This window comes from Leptonychotes weddellii, chromosome 1 (genome assembly GCF_054177405.1).
Source record: "Leptonychotes weddellii isolate Sample4059 chromosome 1, ASM5417740v2, whole genome shotgun sequence".
NCBI lineage: Eukaryota > Metazoa > Chordata > Mammalia > Carnivora > Phocidae > Leptonychotes > Leptonychotes weddellii.
The window spans coordinates 57,825,670-57,840,366 of NC_138369.1; the positions used below are offsets into that span (position 1 = coordinate 57,825,670).

The following is a 14,697-nucleotide window of genomic DNA, read 5'->3' on the forward strand; positions in this document are numbered from 1 at the left end:
CAGAGAGACACAGCGAGAGAGGGAACACAAGTGGGGGAGAGGGAGAAGCAGGCTTCCCGCGGAGCAGGGAGCCCGACGCGGGGCTCGATCCCAGGACCCTGGGATCATGACCTGAGCCGAAGGCAGACGCCCAACGACTCAGCCACCCAGGCACCCCGGGGTGGATACTTTTTTATACAAGTATTTAGATAAGGCCATAGTTTATCTTTTTAAGCACCTAAAATTTGAGTTCCATTCCACTGTGTTATATGCTGCCTTACCTTAAAATAAATATATCACAGTTCCTCATCCTTGACATTATTGACATTTGGGGCTGAATAAGTCTTTGTTGAGGGAAGTGGGGTAGAGTGGGATCTGTCCTGTGTATGATAGGATGTTTAGCAGCATCCCCAGCCCCTACCCACCAGGTACCAGTAACCACCTTCCCTTCTACCCCCAACTTCAGTTGTGATAGCCAGAACTCTCTCCAGACATTGCTAAATGTTTAGGGGGAGGAAGAAGCAGCAGCATACAAAATCATCCCAGGTTGAGAATCCCTGCAGTGCACAAAATAAGTTTATCCATTTCTTAGGATTTATAGACATCACTATGAGCATCAGTTACAACTCTGTCATGTTAAGATGACCCTGTGGGATAGTTAGATGTTTTAAACCATTCAACCACATTCTAAATAGCACTAAACAATTTATAGGCAGGGTGCCTGGGTGGCTCAGTTGGTTAAACATCTGCTTTGGGCTCAGGTCATGATCCCAGGGTTCTCATCGGGCTCCCTGCTCAGCAGGGATCCTGCTTCTCCCTCTCCTCCCTGTTCATTCTCTCTTTCTCTCAAATAAATAAATAAAATCTTTTTTTTTTTTTTTAAAGATTTTATTTATTTATTTGAGACAGAAAGAATGAGAGACAGAGAGCATGAGAGGGAGGAGGGTCAGAGGGAGAAGCAGACTCCCTGCCAAGCAGGGAGCCCGATGTGGGACTCGATCCCGGGACTCCGGGATCATGACCTGAGCCGAAGGCAGTCGCTTAACCAACTGAGCCACCCAGGCGCCCTAAATAAAATCTTTTAAAAAAAATTTATAGGCAGATTGAAAAGTTTGCTTTTCTTGGTGTTGTTGGTATATTTGTTCAACATCTATTTCCTGGATTGAATGAATATTGTGTGCAGAGAACTGTGTTGAGAGTCATAGATGACAGAAAGTCTGTACCATGATCACTTCTGGTAGGGACAAGGGTAGGGAAATGGGAAGGCCTTACAGACAAAAAACAGACAAATTACAGGGTAGTTTATGGACAAGGGCAATTACTTACAACTAGAGAAATCAGGTGAGCTTCGAGCTTCCTCATGGTGGAGAAATCATGTGAAGAGGGTCTTAAAGAATTCCAGCAGATGGCTAATGGTAGGGCATTTTAGGAAGAGGGAGTGAATGACAAAGACACAGGAGGGAAGGTAGTGCTCATTCAGTGACTCTGAGTTTTGTGTAATTGGAGACTAGAGGGAATGTTGGGGGGGATAGGGGTGTAAGGGTAGAAGGTGCCATTCAAGTCATTTCCCAGAGAGTCTTGAATACAGGCCCCACAGTTGGCCTTCTTTGCTATTCCCTAAAGAATCTTAATCTTAGATTATATTGGAGCAGGAAGAATCCCATGCCTGGAGCGACAGTGGTCTGTGCAATGGGGAAGAAGCTGGAAGGCCGTGTCTTCAGCATAATGACTTGGGGATCTCAAGGAAGAGACAGATGTTGGATACATTATAAGGAAGAATTGAAAAGCTCTGGGGTTTTGGTTAGGCTCCTGGTTAGAAGAAATGTCTAGATCTAAAGAATAAGATAAACAGCTTTCTTTCTGAGAAGAAAGGACTGTCTTAATAGAAACCTTGGCCTGACTGACACTTTCACATAATGAAGCAGTTGCCTGGTGAGCATGGTTGCAGAGCAAGAGGCTTTAGTAGTTGAGTGGAAAATGAAATTGCAGCAAACTCCAAAAGTCCAATTGGGTTTTCTTACGTTAGAGATACACTTCTCAGGGGACTAAAGATTCACGTTTGTTTCAGAGAGGGGTGCTGTGGAGACTGGGAGCATCCAGAGCAGCCCTGAGGACCTGGTCAGCAGGAACTTGGCTACTCTGCCACTGACGTGGCCCTAGTTCTGCCCCATGGCTGGGCTTCCCCTCATGCTGCCCAGCACCTGACGCTCTCCAGAACATAACAGTCTAGTTGGGCCAAGCTACTCTTTCAGGGTGGGCTGACTGATTTTCTGCCGGTGGATCTGATGTTCTCTCTTGGGCAGATTAGCCAAAGCCTTGGTAGAGTCCTACTGCCTGAATGGGAGGTAGCTCTACTTAGATGGGGCAGTAACCTGGCATGTTCCATAATTGGCATTTTTGTGTCTCTAGCAGCTTTCAGTACCTAGACACTAGACCCTGAAGTGTCAAGATCAAGTGATTGGGAGTAATGGGCATGACATTAAACAGAAGTAGGGAGTCCAGAGTATTTAGGAACATAGGCTCAGAGTGAGATAGAGTTGCATTCTAATCTTGGTTCTGCTAGCTACTAGCCAATGATCTCTGGAACATGCTGAACCTCTCTAAATCTCTGTCTTTATTCCTAAAGTGTGAGTGGCACCTATTTCTTGGTGAGGTTAAGGAGATGTTGGAGAAGTATTTATCATAGTGGCTGGCACATAATGGTTAAGAAGCTGTTACACTAATGTAGGTGAGAGATCAGATATTTATCTGGACTAGGATGGAAAAAAAAAAACCAGAATGATGATGAAGTATTGAGGCCTATTGATAAGAGAGCTGGAATAAAAGTAAAAACAAAAGAAAGTAGCAGAGTGAGTCCCAGGTTCCTGGGTCAGATAGTTTGGTAAGTGGAAGTGATGGCGGGGGGGTGATGTAAGGGAAAATGGATTGATGGGGGAAGGGAACATGCTGAGCAAGACAATGAGTTTGAGTTTATGTGAATGTCTAGGTAGATAGGACCTCACGTGCCAGTAAATGAGATGGGCCGGAGAGACCGGCTTAGCAGTCAGTGGCTGGTGGATTATAACTGAAGCAGTGGGAACATCAGAGTTTCCAAGGGTTACATCTGTACTGAAGAGAGAAGAAACCAGTCATCACCCTTCCAGGAACTGTTAGAAAAGAGGAAATCACAGAGGTGTATAATAAAAAGGGGTCGGAAAACCAAGAGCCAATGGCGGCTCAAGAACTAAATAAGCATTTCCCGAAAAGGCTTGTGGTTAGCAGCACTGGCCTATGGAGAGTTTGCGTCCAATTTGGAATGTGATGTGCCTGGGACTTAACCAATAGGGAGGATGGTGTGGAGGGGAACAGTCTTGAGAGAGTCCTAAGAGTAAAAGCCAGATAGAGTGGGTTGAGTAGTGATTGGGAGGTAGTGGAGCAATCTTTGGTGAAATTTGACTTTGGGGAGGTGGGCAGGAAGAGGCAGTAGTGAGAGAGGATATAGGGATGGGAAGGTGAAGCAAAGATTTTGTTTTGGTGTTCAGGTATTTTTGAGATGAGAGTAATTGGAGTGTGTTCACTGCTCATGGGGAGAAGCCAGGAGAGCATGAGAGGGTAGATGACGGTACCAGGTCCCCAAGAAGTGAGGGGGTCCGGAGCACAGCACAAAGGGCACTTTTTTCCTCGCACTGGGAAGAACAGTAGCACAGAGCTAAGGGGATTTTGTCAAGGCTTCTCAAATTTTGAGGAGTGGAGGTCAGTCCTGTGCTGAGGGGCAGTGAGGGAGGTGGCAAGGCCAAACGTGAGGGTAAATATTTGACTGGGGTGTTGTGGAGAACTGACTTTGGAAACAGAAGAAACCCCAGGTAGCAGCAGTGGTGAGGTTGGAGACCGCCGTACACTTATGGCGGGAATATTGGCAAGGATTTGAGAGGCCGGCATGGCCTTTGTGGGTGTCGATGTCGTCCAGGATGTTTTTAGACTCTATTTTATTTAGACAGGTGTGAAAATGTGTAACATTTTGAACACCTAAGTCAGAATCGGTTTACCACTTAATATTGATAATTACCATGCTTTCTTTTTTGCTGTATAGGCATGTAAAGTTGAAGACCTGGGCAAAGTGGATTTTGAAGATGAAATTAAGAAAAGATTTAAGATGGTATATGTGCCAAATTGGTTCTCAGTAGACTTAAAAACAGGGGTAAGTTAGCAACTGGTATTTGTACCGTTTGGGATAGTTGAAAGTTTCTGATACAGCTCAAAATTAAGTATTATTAGTTACAGAGTCCTATGTTTTTAAGTGTGAAGACAGCAAATTTTTCATGTTAATACTTGCAAAATGCAGTTTAGAATGCCTTTTGGTATCCCAGTAAATTAAATTGTAGTTGCAGTGAATCACATGAAACACATTTTGGTTCTGAATCTGTGGCTTAGCTCTTCAGTCAAATAGTACAGATAAATAGGGCCTTAGAGACTCATTTGGAGAATATATTGAAATGGAATGCCACTAACAGTTTTTTCTTTTGACAGATGTTGACTATTACTTTGGATGAGAGTGATTGTTTTGCTGCTTGGGTTTCTGCAAAAGATGCTGGCTTCAGCAGCCCTGATGGGTCAGATCCAAAACGTGAGTTTAAGTGTCCTTCCTTCCCTTCCTCCTTTCAAAAGCGAAGGTGGATCTGTGCTGAGTTGGGGTTTTTTTTGTTGTTGTTTTGATTTGTTTTTTGCTATCTGCTCTTTTATTTTTTTAACAGTATTTGAGGTTTTTTTGTTTTGTTTTTATTTATTAGAGGTTTTTAAAATCATTTCTCAAGAAATCCATATATTCTCTCATGGAAATGGAAAATACTATTCCATTTTAAATATTTTGGGGGTCTTGATTTTTTTCACAGTCTGTGGTTTAGCTTTAACACTTGAACACTCAACACACTCTCTACCCTTAAACCTTTCTGGAAATCTGTTAGGGTAGGAAAAGTGAAGCTGGGAAACAGTTCTGTTGTTTTCCTTTTTTTTTTTTTAATTGAGATATAATTGACATAACTTTATATTAGTTTCATCTTCACATGTACAACCTGATTCAGTATTTGTATATACTGCAAAATGATCACAAGTCCAGTTAATATTCATCATCACAGTACATAATTACACATTTTTCCCCTTGTGATGAGATCTTTTAAGATCTACTCTCTTAGCAACTTTCAAATATGCAGTACAGTATTATTAACTATAGTTATGCTGTACACTACATCCCCATGACTTAATTTATGTTATAACTGGAAGTTTGTACTTTTTGACTCCCATCATTTCCCTACCCCCTGCTTCTGGCAACCACCAATCTGTTCTCTGTATCTGTGAATTTTGATTTCTTTATCCATTCGTCCATTGATGAACATTGGTTGTTTCCATTATCTTGGCTGTTGTAAATACGGCTGCAGTGAACATGGGGGTCCATATATCTTTTCAAGTTAGTATTTCATTTTCTTTGGCTAAATACCCAGAAGTGGAATTGCTAGATAATATGGCAGTTCTATTTTTAATTTTTTGAGGAACCTCCATACTGTTTTCCACAGTGGTTGCACCAATTTACATTCCCACCAACAGTGCATGAGGGTTCCCTTTTCTCCACATTTTCATGAACACTTGTTATTTTTTATCTTCTTGGTAATAGCCATTCTAACATGTGTGAGATGATAGTTTGTGTATTTGATTCTCATTTCCCTGATAATTAGTGACGGTAAGCATTTTTTCATGTACTTTTTGGCCATCTATATGTCTTCTTTGGAAAAATGTCAATTCAGATCTTCTACCGATTTTTTTTTTTTAAGATTTTATTTTTTTTTTTTAAGATTTTATTTATTTATTTGACAGAAACATAGCAAGAGAGGGAACACAAGCAGGGGGAGTGGGAGAGGGAGAAGCAGGCTTCCCGCTGAGCAGGGAGCCTGATGCGGGGCTCAATCCCAGGACCCTGGGATCATGACCTGAGCCGAAGGCAGATGCTTAACGACTGAGCCACCCAGGTGCCCCTAAGATTTTATTTTTAAATAATGTCTACACTAAACATGGGGCTCAAACTCAAAATTCCAAAATCAGGAGTCACACGCTCCACTGGCTGAGCCAGCCAGGCTCCCCTTTCTGCCCATTTTTTTAATTGGATTGCTTGTTCTTTTGCTGTTGAGTTGTATGAGGTCCTTATATATTTTGGATATTAACGCCTTATCAGATACATGATTTGCATATATTTTCTCCCACTCCCTAGGCTGCCTTTTCATTTTGTTGATATTTCCTTTGCTGTGCAGAAGCTTTTTAGTTTGATGTAGTCCTACTAACTTTTCTTTTACTTTTGTTGTTTTTGCTTTTGGTGTCAGATCCAAATAATCATCACCAAGCTCAAGGAGCTTACTGCCTATGTTTTCTTCTAGGAGTTTTATGGTTTCAGGTCTGACATTCAAGTCTTTGATCTATTTTGAGTTAATTTTTGTGTATTGTGAGAAGAGACTCAAAGAAGTCTATTGTATTTTGTTGATTATATCTTTGGTTGGTATTCTCCTAAGAATGTAGCATGTAGGCATACCTGATGTATATAAATATAGTTTTAGTGGCTCTATATGGAAATAGTTCCTTAAAGAATGTAATTCCTGTTTTTGTTTGTTCATTTTTAAAGAATGGCTATCTATATCTGAACAACCAGATAGAATATCTGTTTGCTGCATATTATTATTTCTTTAAACATTCGAAGATAAATTTTAATAGATGTGGCAAAATCTTTCAAGTCTTGCTTTTGAACATCATTGGCATTGGGTTAAGAATTTAATATCAGGGGGCGCGTGGGTGGCTCAGATGGTTAAGCATCTGCCTTCGGTTCAGGTCGTGATCTCAGGGTCCTGGGATCGAGTCCCGCATGGGGCTCCCTGCTCAGCAGGGAGCCTGCTTCTCCCTCTCCTTCTACTGCTCCCCCTGCTTGTGTTCTCACGCCCTGTCAAATAAATAAAATCTTAAAAAAAAAAAAAAAAAATTTGGGCACCTGGGTGGCTCAGTCAGTTAAGCGACTGCCTTCGGCTCAGGTCATGATCCTGGAGTCCTGGGATCGAGTCCCGCATCGGGCTCCCTGCTCAGCAGGGGGTCTGCTTCTCCCTCTGCCCTCTTCCCTCTCGTGTTCTCTGTCTCTCATTCTCTCTCTCTCAAATAAATAAATAAAATCTTAAAAAAAAAAAAAAAGAATTTAATATCAGAATATGTGGAAACAATTTTTATTCCTTTCCCTCTGTTTTTAGGCTAAAGCTAATAAATCTTTTCCATTTCTTTTCATTTTATTTAACTCTTTTGCAGTGAACTTAGGAGGACTTTTACTCCAGGCACTCCTAGAATATTGGCCTAGAACCCATGTGAATCCAATGGATGAAGAAGAAAACGAAGTAAACCATGGTTCGTGTTTTTATATCAGGATAATTGATTTAAAATTACTTAGAAGTTTAAGATACTTGGAGTGTTTGTTATTCCAGGAATGTTTAAGAAACATTTAAGAAGCATTTGCTAAGACATGACATAATAAATAACTTGTGATGTGCCCAGTTTATCACCCTCCCTTCCACAGATCAAAGAACATCCAGTCTTAACTAAGATTCCAGGAGCACTTTCAATCAGTGAAGCTGCTCAAGAGGGATTAAAAAAACCTCTACATATTTAAATGACCTTTGCCCTTAAAAGCAAGCAGCTTAGCAGCCTTCTTCTAAAGATACTTCTCAAGAGTAGCTGTGGCCCTGCTGGACTTACCTCCAGAGCCAGCTAATGAGCTACATCGAAAGCCATTTCTGTCCTTATGTCATCATAGTTCATGTCAGCCTGAAACACAGACATTACCAAGTCTGGTGATTCTACCTGATCTTGGCTCTAAACATTTCAGAAAATCAAATTCCAACTCAGAAGTGTCAGGATAAATGAACAAGTATGTGGAAGAATTAATGTCACTGAGGACATTGTAAAGCTGTGCGTGCCACAGGCAGTGGCCGTAACTTTCTCTGAGCAGCAGAGAACATGTTTTGAATTTATAAGTCTGGTTCAGTTTGATTGAAGAAGGGGGAAAAAAAGAAATTTCACAGCTCATATGTTACCCGCAGCCGGTTCAAGAGTCCTTGAGTCCCACCTACCACGGCCTTACTCTGCTGAATATTCTCTGAATTCTCTGAAGATTCTGCTGAAGATGGTCCACTTGTGGTGGTCAACAACGATGAGGATCTCCTGCCAGAGACTTTGGTCTGGCTGACTCATCGGAAATGATTTTTAGAGTTTAAATCTCTTGTGCAAGGATGGCATGCTTCTCTGCAAGCCATTCTTCTGATGTCCCTGTCAGAGAGGACACTGACCCCATCCGTGGTGGCTTTTCTTTTATGTCACCTGGCCCACTCCCCTCCCCATCAGAATTGTACAGTGGCCTCTGAGCCAGAGAAATTCAATGGAAAGGTCTTTCCACAGAGGCTTGAAAAAGCTAAGTTTTAGCGTGGGCTCTGCCGTTTATCAGCTGTGTCACTGTGGGCATGTCGTTTCCAGTTCTTGGCTCATCCCTCTCCATCTGCAACATGACAGGTAGGCAGGATGCCCTTAGAGGCCCAAGTGGACGATAAAGGTCAAAAACTAGTAGTACGGTCAGCACAGCTGGCATCCGGGCTTTGGCTGTGGGAGTAAGGAAACCCCAGATCATCCTTAAAATCAAACTGCCATAGTAAAGGCAGAGCAGGACCCACCCATCTCCCCTTCCAGCCCGATGGCTGCTTGTTCCACCTGTGCGCTCACCTGCTGTACCAGCACCATGACCAGGGGACTCTTGAGAGTCGTGTACATTCTACTCAGCAGCTCAGGTGTTCGGAGGCCTGTAGTGAGTTGTAGGCGGGGTCGATAGAGATAAATGGGCATGGACTACATACTGTAGGGACTGACGTTCTGGTAGGGCAGAGAACTCCTCAGAGCAGAGAGAACATGATGAGGTCAGAGGGAAGCATTGGTTGTTGCTACAAGAGAGGGTCCGAAAGTACTGTAGGGTCAGAGGGTGAGGTTGCTTCCAGATTCACTAGGGATGCCTTTATGAACAAGGTGGTACTAGAGTGGGGCTCAACCGTACTTGGTCAGAAGATGACAGAGAAAGCAGAGTGAAATGAAATCTAGAGAGAATAATAAAAAAGAGATTTTGACTTCACTGAGGATTTTATTTTTCACCAATACCGCTGCCATTAGTTGTGGCTGCCATTAAGCATCAATTTTTGTTTCTGGCCCAAGAAATTTTTCTGAGCTTGGTGTTCTACACACATGCACACGCATGCGTGTTGCGATTTTTAAACAGACTGTCCTAGACTTTCCTGTGGCTGAAGTGGAGTTCTCTTTTTGTTTCAAATCTCAAATGTTAATCTCTTCTATTAAAATTCTCTGAAATTATACAGTCATTTCCCATAAGGTACATCACAAGTTGCTTTACTTCTTATTCTTCGTAGAAATTTAACTTTGATTTGTTTTTTACCTTTATCTGACCGGCTGATTTATCAGACTAGCTTTAAAAACTTTGCAATGTTTGAAGCCTGTAGAAACAAAATGTTTAGAATCTCTGTTTTTAGCACTAGTTCTGGATACTGACACCATCTTTATCTTTTCCTAGTAAATGGGGAGCAGGAGAACCGAGTACAGAAGGGAAATGGATATTTTCAAGTGCCCCCCCACACCCCCGTGATCTTTGGTGAAGCTGGAGGACGCACGCTGTTCAGGTAGGGGCATGGAGGGCTGTAGACTCTGCCTAGGAAATCATCCCATTTGCTAAGAAATACTCAAACGTGGTAACTTGTTCTAGGGATGTGAGGGATTTGGAAGCTGTTCCATTTCCATGAGATGGTTAAGTGTCTGATGCTATTAGACCACATTCTAACTGAGAGCTGAGCCTCTTGTGTTGAAATGAGGTCAATACTTTGCTTTAAGGCAGCTTCTCTGGTGGTTTCTACAGGAAGCTGTCACTTTCTCTACTTACCTGACGAGACTGCCGGGGTCAGGGAATTACCAGAAGTCCCTGCTCCTAGAACAGCATCAGAGTAGGTAACTTCCCTCAGGCTGGCCACACAAGATGGGCTGGGCTGCTCCTGAGAATCGTGCTCAGCGGTGCCCAACCTGAGGTGCGAGGCCGTCCTTCATGAGGCCCTGCCAGGAAGCTGGACTAGCTTCACCTCAGGTTGCCAGCCAGGCCCTGGTGGAATCACAGGGGAGAGCCCAGTAGAGTCTTCTGTGGGGACAGAAGTAAGGAAAATGCTTGTCTTGCCCTTAAGCTCAGAATTCTCTTCCTTTATGGTAAACTCCTGAGAGTGTGTTGACCAAAACTGTCCTGATCCCTGTGATGTGTGGAGGCCTGTGCCGTGCACTGCAGCCCGGGCAGGGGACGTGTCTTGAGTGCTTTGCCTGCACCCAGCATTCCTGTTGTCACCCGAGGACTCCGAGAAGCAGCTCTAGTGTATGCGGGGGCCTGAGTGTTAGCACCTGCTGCCCCTCTTAGCCAAGTGAGCCGTTCTGCCTGGCTGCACTTTATTTCCGCAGCTGTCAAGTGGGGGTCATCCCAAATGAGCTCTAGGGTCCCTCCCTCTAATGTTTGTCATTTGTGCTGCTTGTGTCACTGACTACCTCACGGGTTATGTTTAGGCTGCTCTGCCGAGACTCCGGGGGTGAGACCGAGTCGATGCTTCTTAATGAGACGGTGCCACAATGGGTGATTGACATCACTGTGGATGTAAGTGTCCTGCACTCCTGCTTTGCCCTTTTGTTCTGTCCAAATCACGAAGGAAATTAAGAGCAGCTTTAGACTGTACAGTCTTACGTTAGTAAAAACCAGGCTGCCAAAGGGAACCCTCCTCTGCTTCCCTGCAGTCCCAAAGTTGTGGAAGAAGTACTGGTAATTAGTTATGTGTCTGTTTATATCTTTGTTGGATTTAGTTATAAACGTAATGTGTGCTTATTAAAGAAAATAATAAATGAATCAAGTGAAACTCCCATCTCTTTCCCAGTCATTCCTCTCTTCCACTCACTCCTGTCCTTCTCGCTGGAGGGGATAACTAGTCCTAGATCAGGCCACAACCTTCAGGACTTGTTTCTGTGCATACACAAGCAGATATTGCTGAGCTGTGTGTGCATGCACCTATTGTACACACACACATGCACAGTTCATTATTTTGCACAAAATCTGTTATACATACTGTTCTGCAACTTGGTTTGGTTTGGTTTTTCACTTAAAAATATATCTTGGACATCCTTCCTTGTCTATGTATGGGTCATTCCTCTTTAATGACTATATAGTATGTCTTTGTATAAATGTACCATAAATTATTTAACTGGTTCCCTATTGATGGACATTAAGGTTGTTTCCAATGTTTTCTATTACAAGCAATGCTTCAGTGAGCATCCTTGTATATGTGTCTTTGTGTACTTTTTAGGATAAATTCCTAGAAGTGGAATTGCTGGATCAAAGGGTATGCACATTTTCAATTTTGATAGATTCTGCCAAATTGCCCCCCACAAAAGCTATAGCAGCTCTCGCCGACACTGTATGTGTGCCCGTTTTTCCACACTCACCGACACTGGGTACTTTCAGTCTTTGCTAAAAGATGGCAAATATCTCATTGTCTTAATGCGGGCTGTTGTTTTTCACATGTAGTGAGGTCAAGCATATTTTCATATTGGCCATTTGTATTTCTTCTGTGAGTTGCCTTTTACTCATTTTTCTATTGGGTAATTTGTGTTTTCTTACTGATTTGTAGGATTTCGTCATATTGAATATTAACCCTTTGACTATTGTCTCTCAATCGAAGTTTTACTTTGTTCATGGCTGGTGTCTTTTGCCAAGCAAAAAGTTTGAATTTTTATGTAATCAGATTGGTCTTTTATGGCTCTGAGTTTCATGTCTTGCTTCAGTATTTCCTGCTCCAAAGTAGCAAAAATGTATTCTCCTCTCGTAGGTCTGTGATCATTGTATATGTCTAGATCTGTAATCTATTAGAATTTATTCTGTTTGGTGTGAAGTAGGATGCTGACTTTCTCCAGATGGTTAGCCATGTGCCAAAACAATTTTTTGGATTAATCTATCCTTTTCCTACTAATTTGAAATGGTATCTTTATTACATACTAAATTTGTGTATACACATGGGTCTGTTTCTAGACTCTCTTATGTGCTGTTGACCTGTTTTATATATTCCTAAAGCCATATGAAAAGAGATTTAACCTCTAAAACTTTCAGAAAATGTGTTTTTTGTCCCAGATATACCTCCAAGAACTTAAAGCCAGTGTGACACCTGATGGATATTCTATGCTCTTCTCTAAATCTGAGCTCCCCATAAACCACTACTTCCTTTGAGTGTGAAAGTCACCTGGGATGCATTGCTGACTTTAGGCCTGTGGCTTATTCCTGAGAGGAGACATCCAGACAGGATATGACATGGAGGCTTGGAGGGGATTAAAACCCAGAGAAAAGATGACCAGTTAATTTTATCCTTCATCTAAGTATGTGGTTTACTTCCTGGTAGACATCTTGGTGGTTGGCTGAAGTTTCCACTCTTGCTTAAAACCTCAGACCTGAGGTCAGAGGGAAAGAAAGTGGGAGGACCTGAGTGGCCTTTTCAGTTGGATGATGGGCTTTACCAGCCTAGAGTGTATGGTTTTGCTAAAAAGTGAATGTTGTGGGTTTCTCTCAAGACACCGAACTTTGTATTTGGGCCCTTAGGTATCAGCCCCAATGTTTTAATGTGGAATTGAGATTTTTATTTCTAGGGCTTTAAGAGTTAAAATTTGTTTCCCTTTAATACCTTGAATTGTTATTTGAGAAGAGGCATCCTGCAGCTTCATATTGCCACTGACGTATCATTTGTCTCACATATCTCTTACTTCAAAACTAAACATGATACTTTTCTGATAAATTTTCACTAAGGCTGACTTGGATGATTTGATAGCTTACTATACATTTCATAGAAAGTCAGTTTTAATTGTAAAATAACTTAACTTGCAAATCATGTTTTTCTGTTGACGTCATTTTCATTCATCAGCTAATCAAAATGATCATACCTTTCTACTTTTAATATTTCAGAAAAATATGCCCAAATTCAACAAAATTCCTTTCTACCTCCAACCTCATGCATCTTCGGGAGCAAAAACCTTAAAAAAGTAAGTAAGGGCAGTGTCACGTGATATCTAGATCTAATTAATTGCCAGAGCTTTCTTCTTCTTTGATTGCTTTTATAGTAAAGGAGATCTATTAAAAGCTTATACAATTTACCATTTACCAAGTACCTCCTGTGGTAGGCCACAGATGTTCAAAAAAGTAAGACTTGGTTTTTGTCTCTTGCCACAGCATAGTTTAGGACACAATCTGTGTGTAAAAACTGCTCTTATGGATGCTTAGGGAATGATGAGAGTAGGTGAAAGAAATGAATTGTGGGCTGGAGCTTTCCAGAAAGGCTTCTTGAAAGACATGGAATTTGAGCTGGACATGTAAGGAATGGATAGAATTTCAAAAGAGAGGTATTCCAGGTCCAGGAAATGGTTTGATTGAGGATGTGGAAGTGGGAGCATGCACAAGATCCTGAAAATTAACAAGGGCCAGTGTAGCTACAGCAGAGGATGGAGGGGTGGCCAGAAGTGGGAAAGGAAAGCTGAGGTCTCATGGATATATATCCGAGCAAGTAAAATCAACAAGACTTGAAAGCTTTTTGTTATGGAAATTTCCAAACATATACAAAAAAGAGATCAGGAGCATGAACTCCCCATTATCCTATCAGATAGCTCCAGGGTTATCGACACATGGCTGAACATTTTGCTTCATCTCTATCTCTACCTCGCCTCCCTCCCACCCACCTACACACACACCCCAGATTATTTTAAGCAAGTCCTAGATTCAGCTAAATTTAATGACTGAAGTTCAAGATGGCTTTCAGAGTTTGAGCCTGAGCTACTTGGGTAGGCCATTTTTAACTGACGTTAGCGATACAAGGTAAGTAGGTTTGGGGGTGAGGAAGTTGATGAATCTGGTTTGGGACAGGTAGAGTTTGAGGTGCCTGTGGGATGTCCATCTGGAGATACCCAGCCAGCTGTTGGGCTTGTGGCCTGGAGTTCAGGCAGGAGGTCTTGGCTGTAGGGCCGAGAGCCGTAGGAGAGATGAGCACCGGAGGAATTGGAGCCTGGTAAACACTGGGGGCTGCCTTCCCTGCCAGGAGCATTTAGTTTGCCCATGCTCTAGGATCGTCTTTAAGGGAATAAAACCCAGAAGGCTGTTCTTGATGTATATGTAGGTTTTAAGAACATGTATTTAATCTCACTTTACACTTAATCTGTGTCTTAGGGGAACACTATGGGAATGTGTTGGCAATTCTAAAACTAGATTAAGGCAGTAACTAAAAACACTTCTTGGTTTATGTTTCTGTGCTGTTTTATCTTCATCCATTGTGAACACCAAAGAATGTTTAAGAGACAGTATCCAGTGATTTCGTGATGGCACAATCTGCCCTTGCTTTTTACAGGGATAGACTCTCTGCTAGTGACATGCTCCAAGTCCGGAAAGTAATGGAACATGTTTATGAGAAAATCATCAACTTGGATAATGAGTCGCAAACCACTAGCTCTTCTAATAATGAAAAACCAGGAGAACAGGAAAAAGAAGAGGATATTGCTGTGTTGGCAGAGGAGAAAATTGAACTTTTGTGCCAGGACCAGGTAAGTGCACTTGAGGACCACGGC

General features: G+C 42.2%; 2 protein-coding genes across 3 annotated transcripts in view; one reads left to right on the forward strand and one right to left on the reverse strand.

Annotated features, from left to right (window-relative positions):
- CX3CR1 (C-X3-C motif chemokine receptor 1) overlaps nt 1-14,697 on the reverse strand; it is a 227,335-nt gene that overhangs the window by 40,812 nt on the left and 171,826 nt on the right. The gene's annotated exons all lie outside the window — the stretch shown is intronic.
- WDR48 (WD repeat domain 48) overlaps nt 1-14,697 on the forward strand; it is a 46,496-nt gene that overhangs the window by 29,177 nt on the left and 2,622 nt on the right. For both annotated transcript variants that reach the window (XM_006733424.3, XM_081824611.1), the window contains 7 exons: nt 4,049-4,156; nt 4,486-4,582; nt 7,285-7,380; nt 9,599-9,704; nt 10,621-10,708; nt 13,052-13,128; nt 14,481-14,673. In XM_006733424.3, the coding sequence (XP_006733487.1) occupies nt 4,049-4,156; nt 4,486-4,582; nt 7,285-7,380; nt 9,599-9,704; nt 10,621-10,708; nt 13,052-13,128; nt 14,481-14,673 (765 nt within the window). The remainder of the gene's footprint in view (nt 1-4,048; nt 4,157-4,485; nt 4,583-7,284; nt 7,381-9,598; nt 9,705-10,620; nt 10,709-13,051; nt 13,129-14,480; nt 14,674-14,697) is intronic.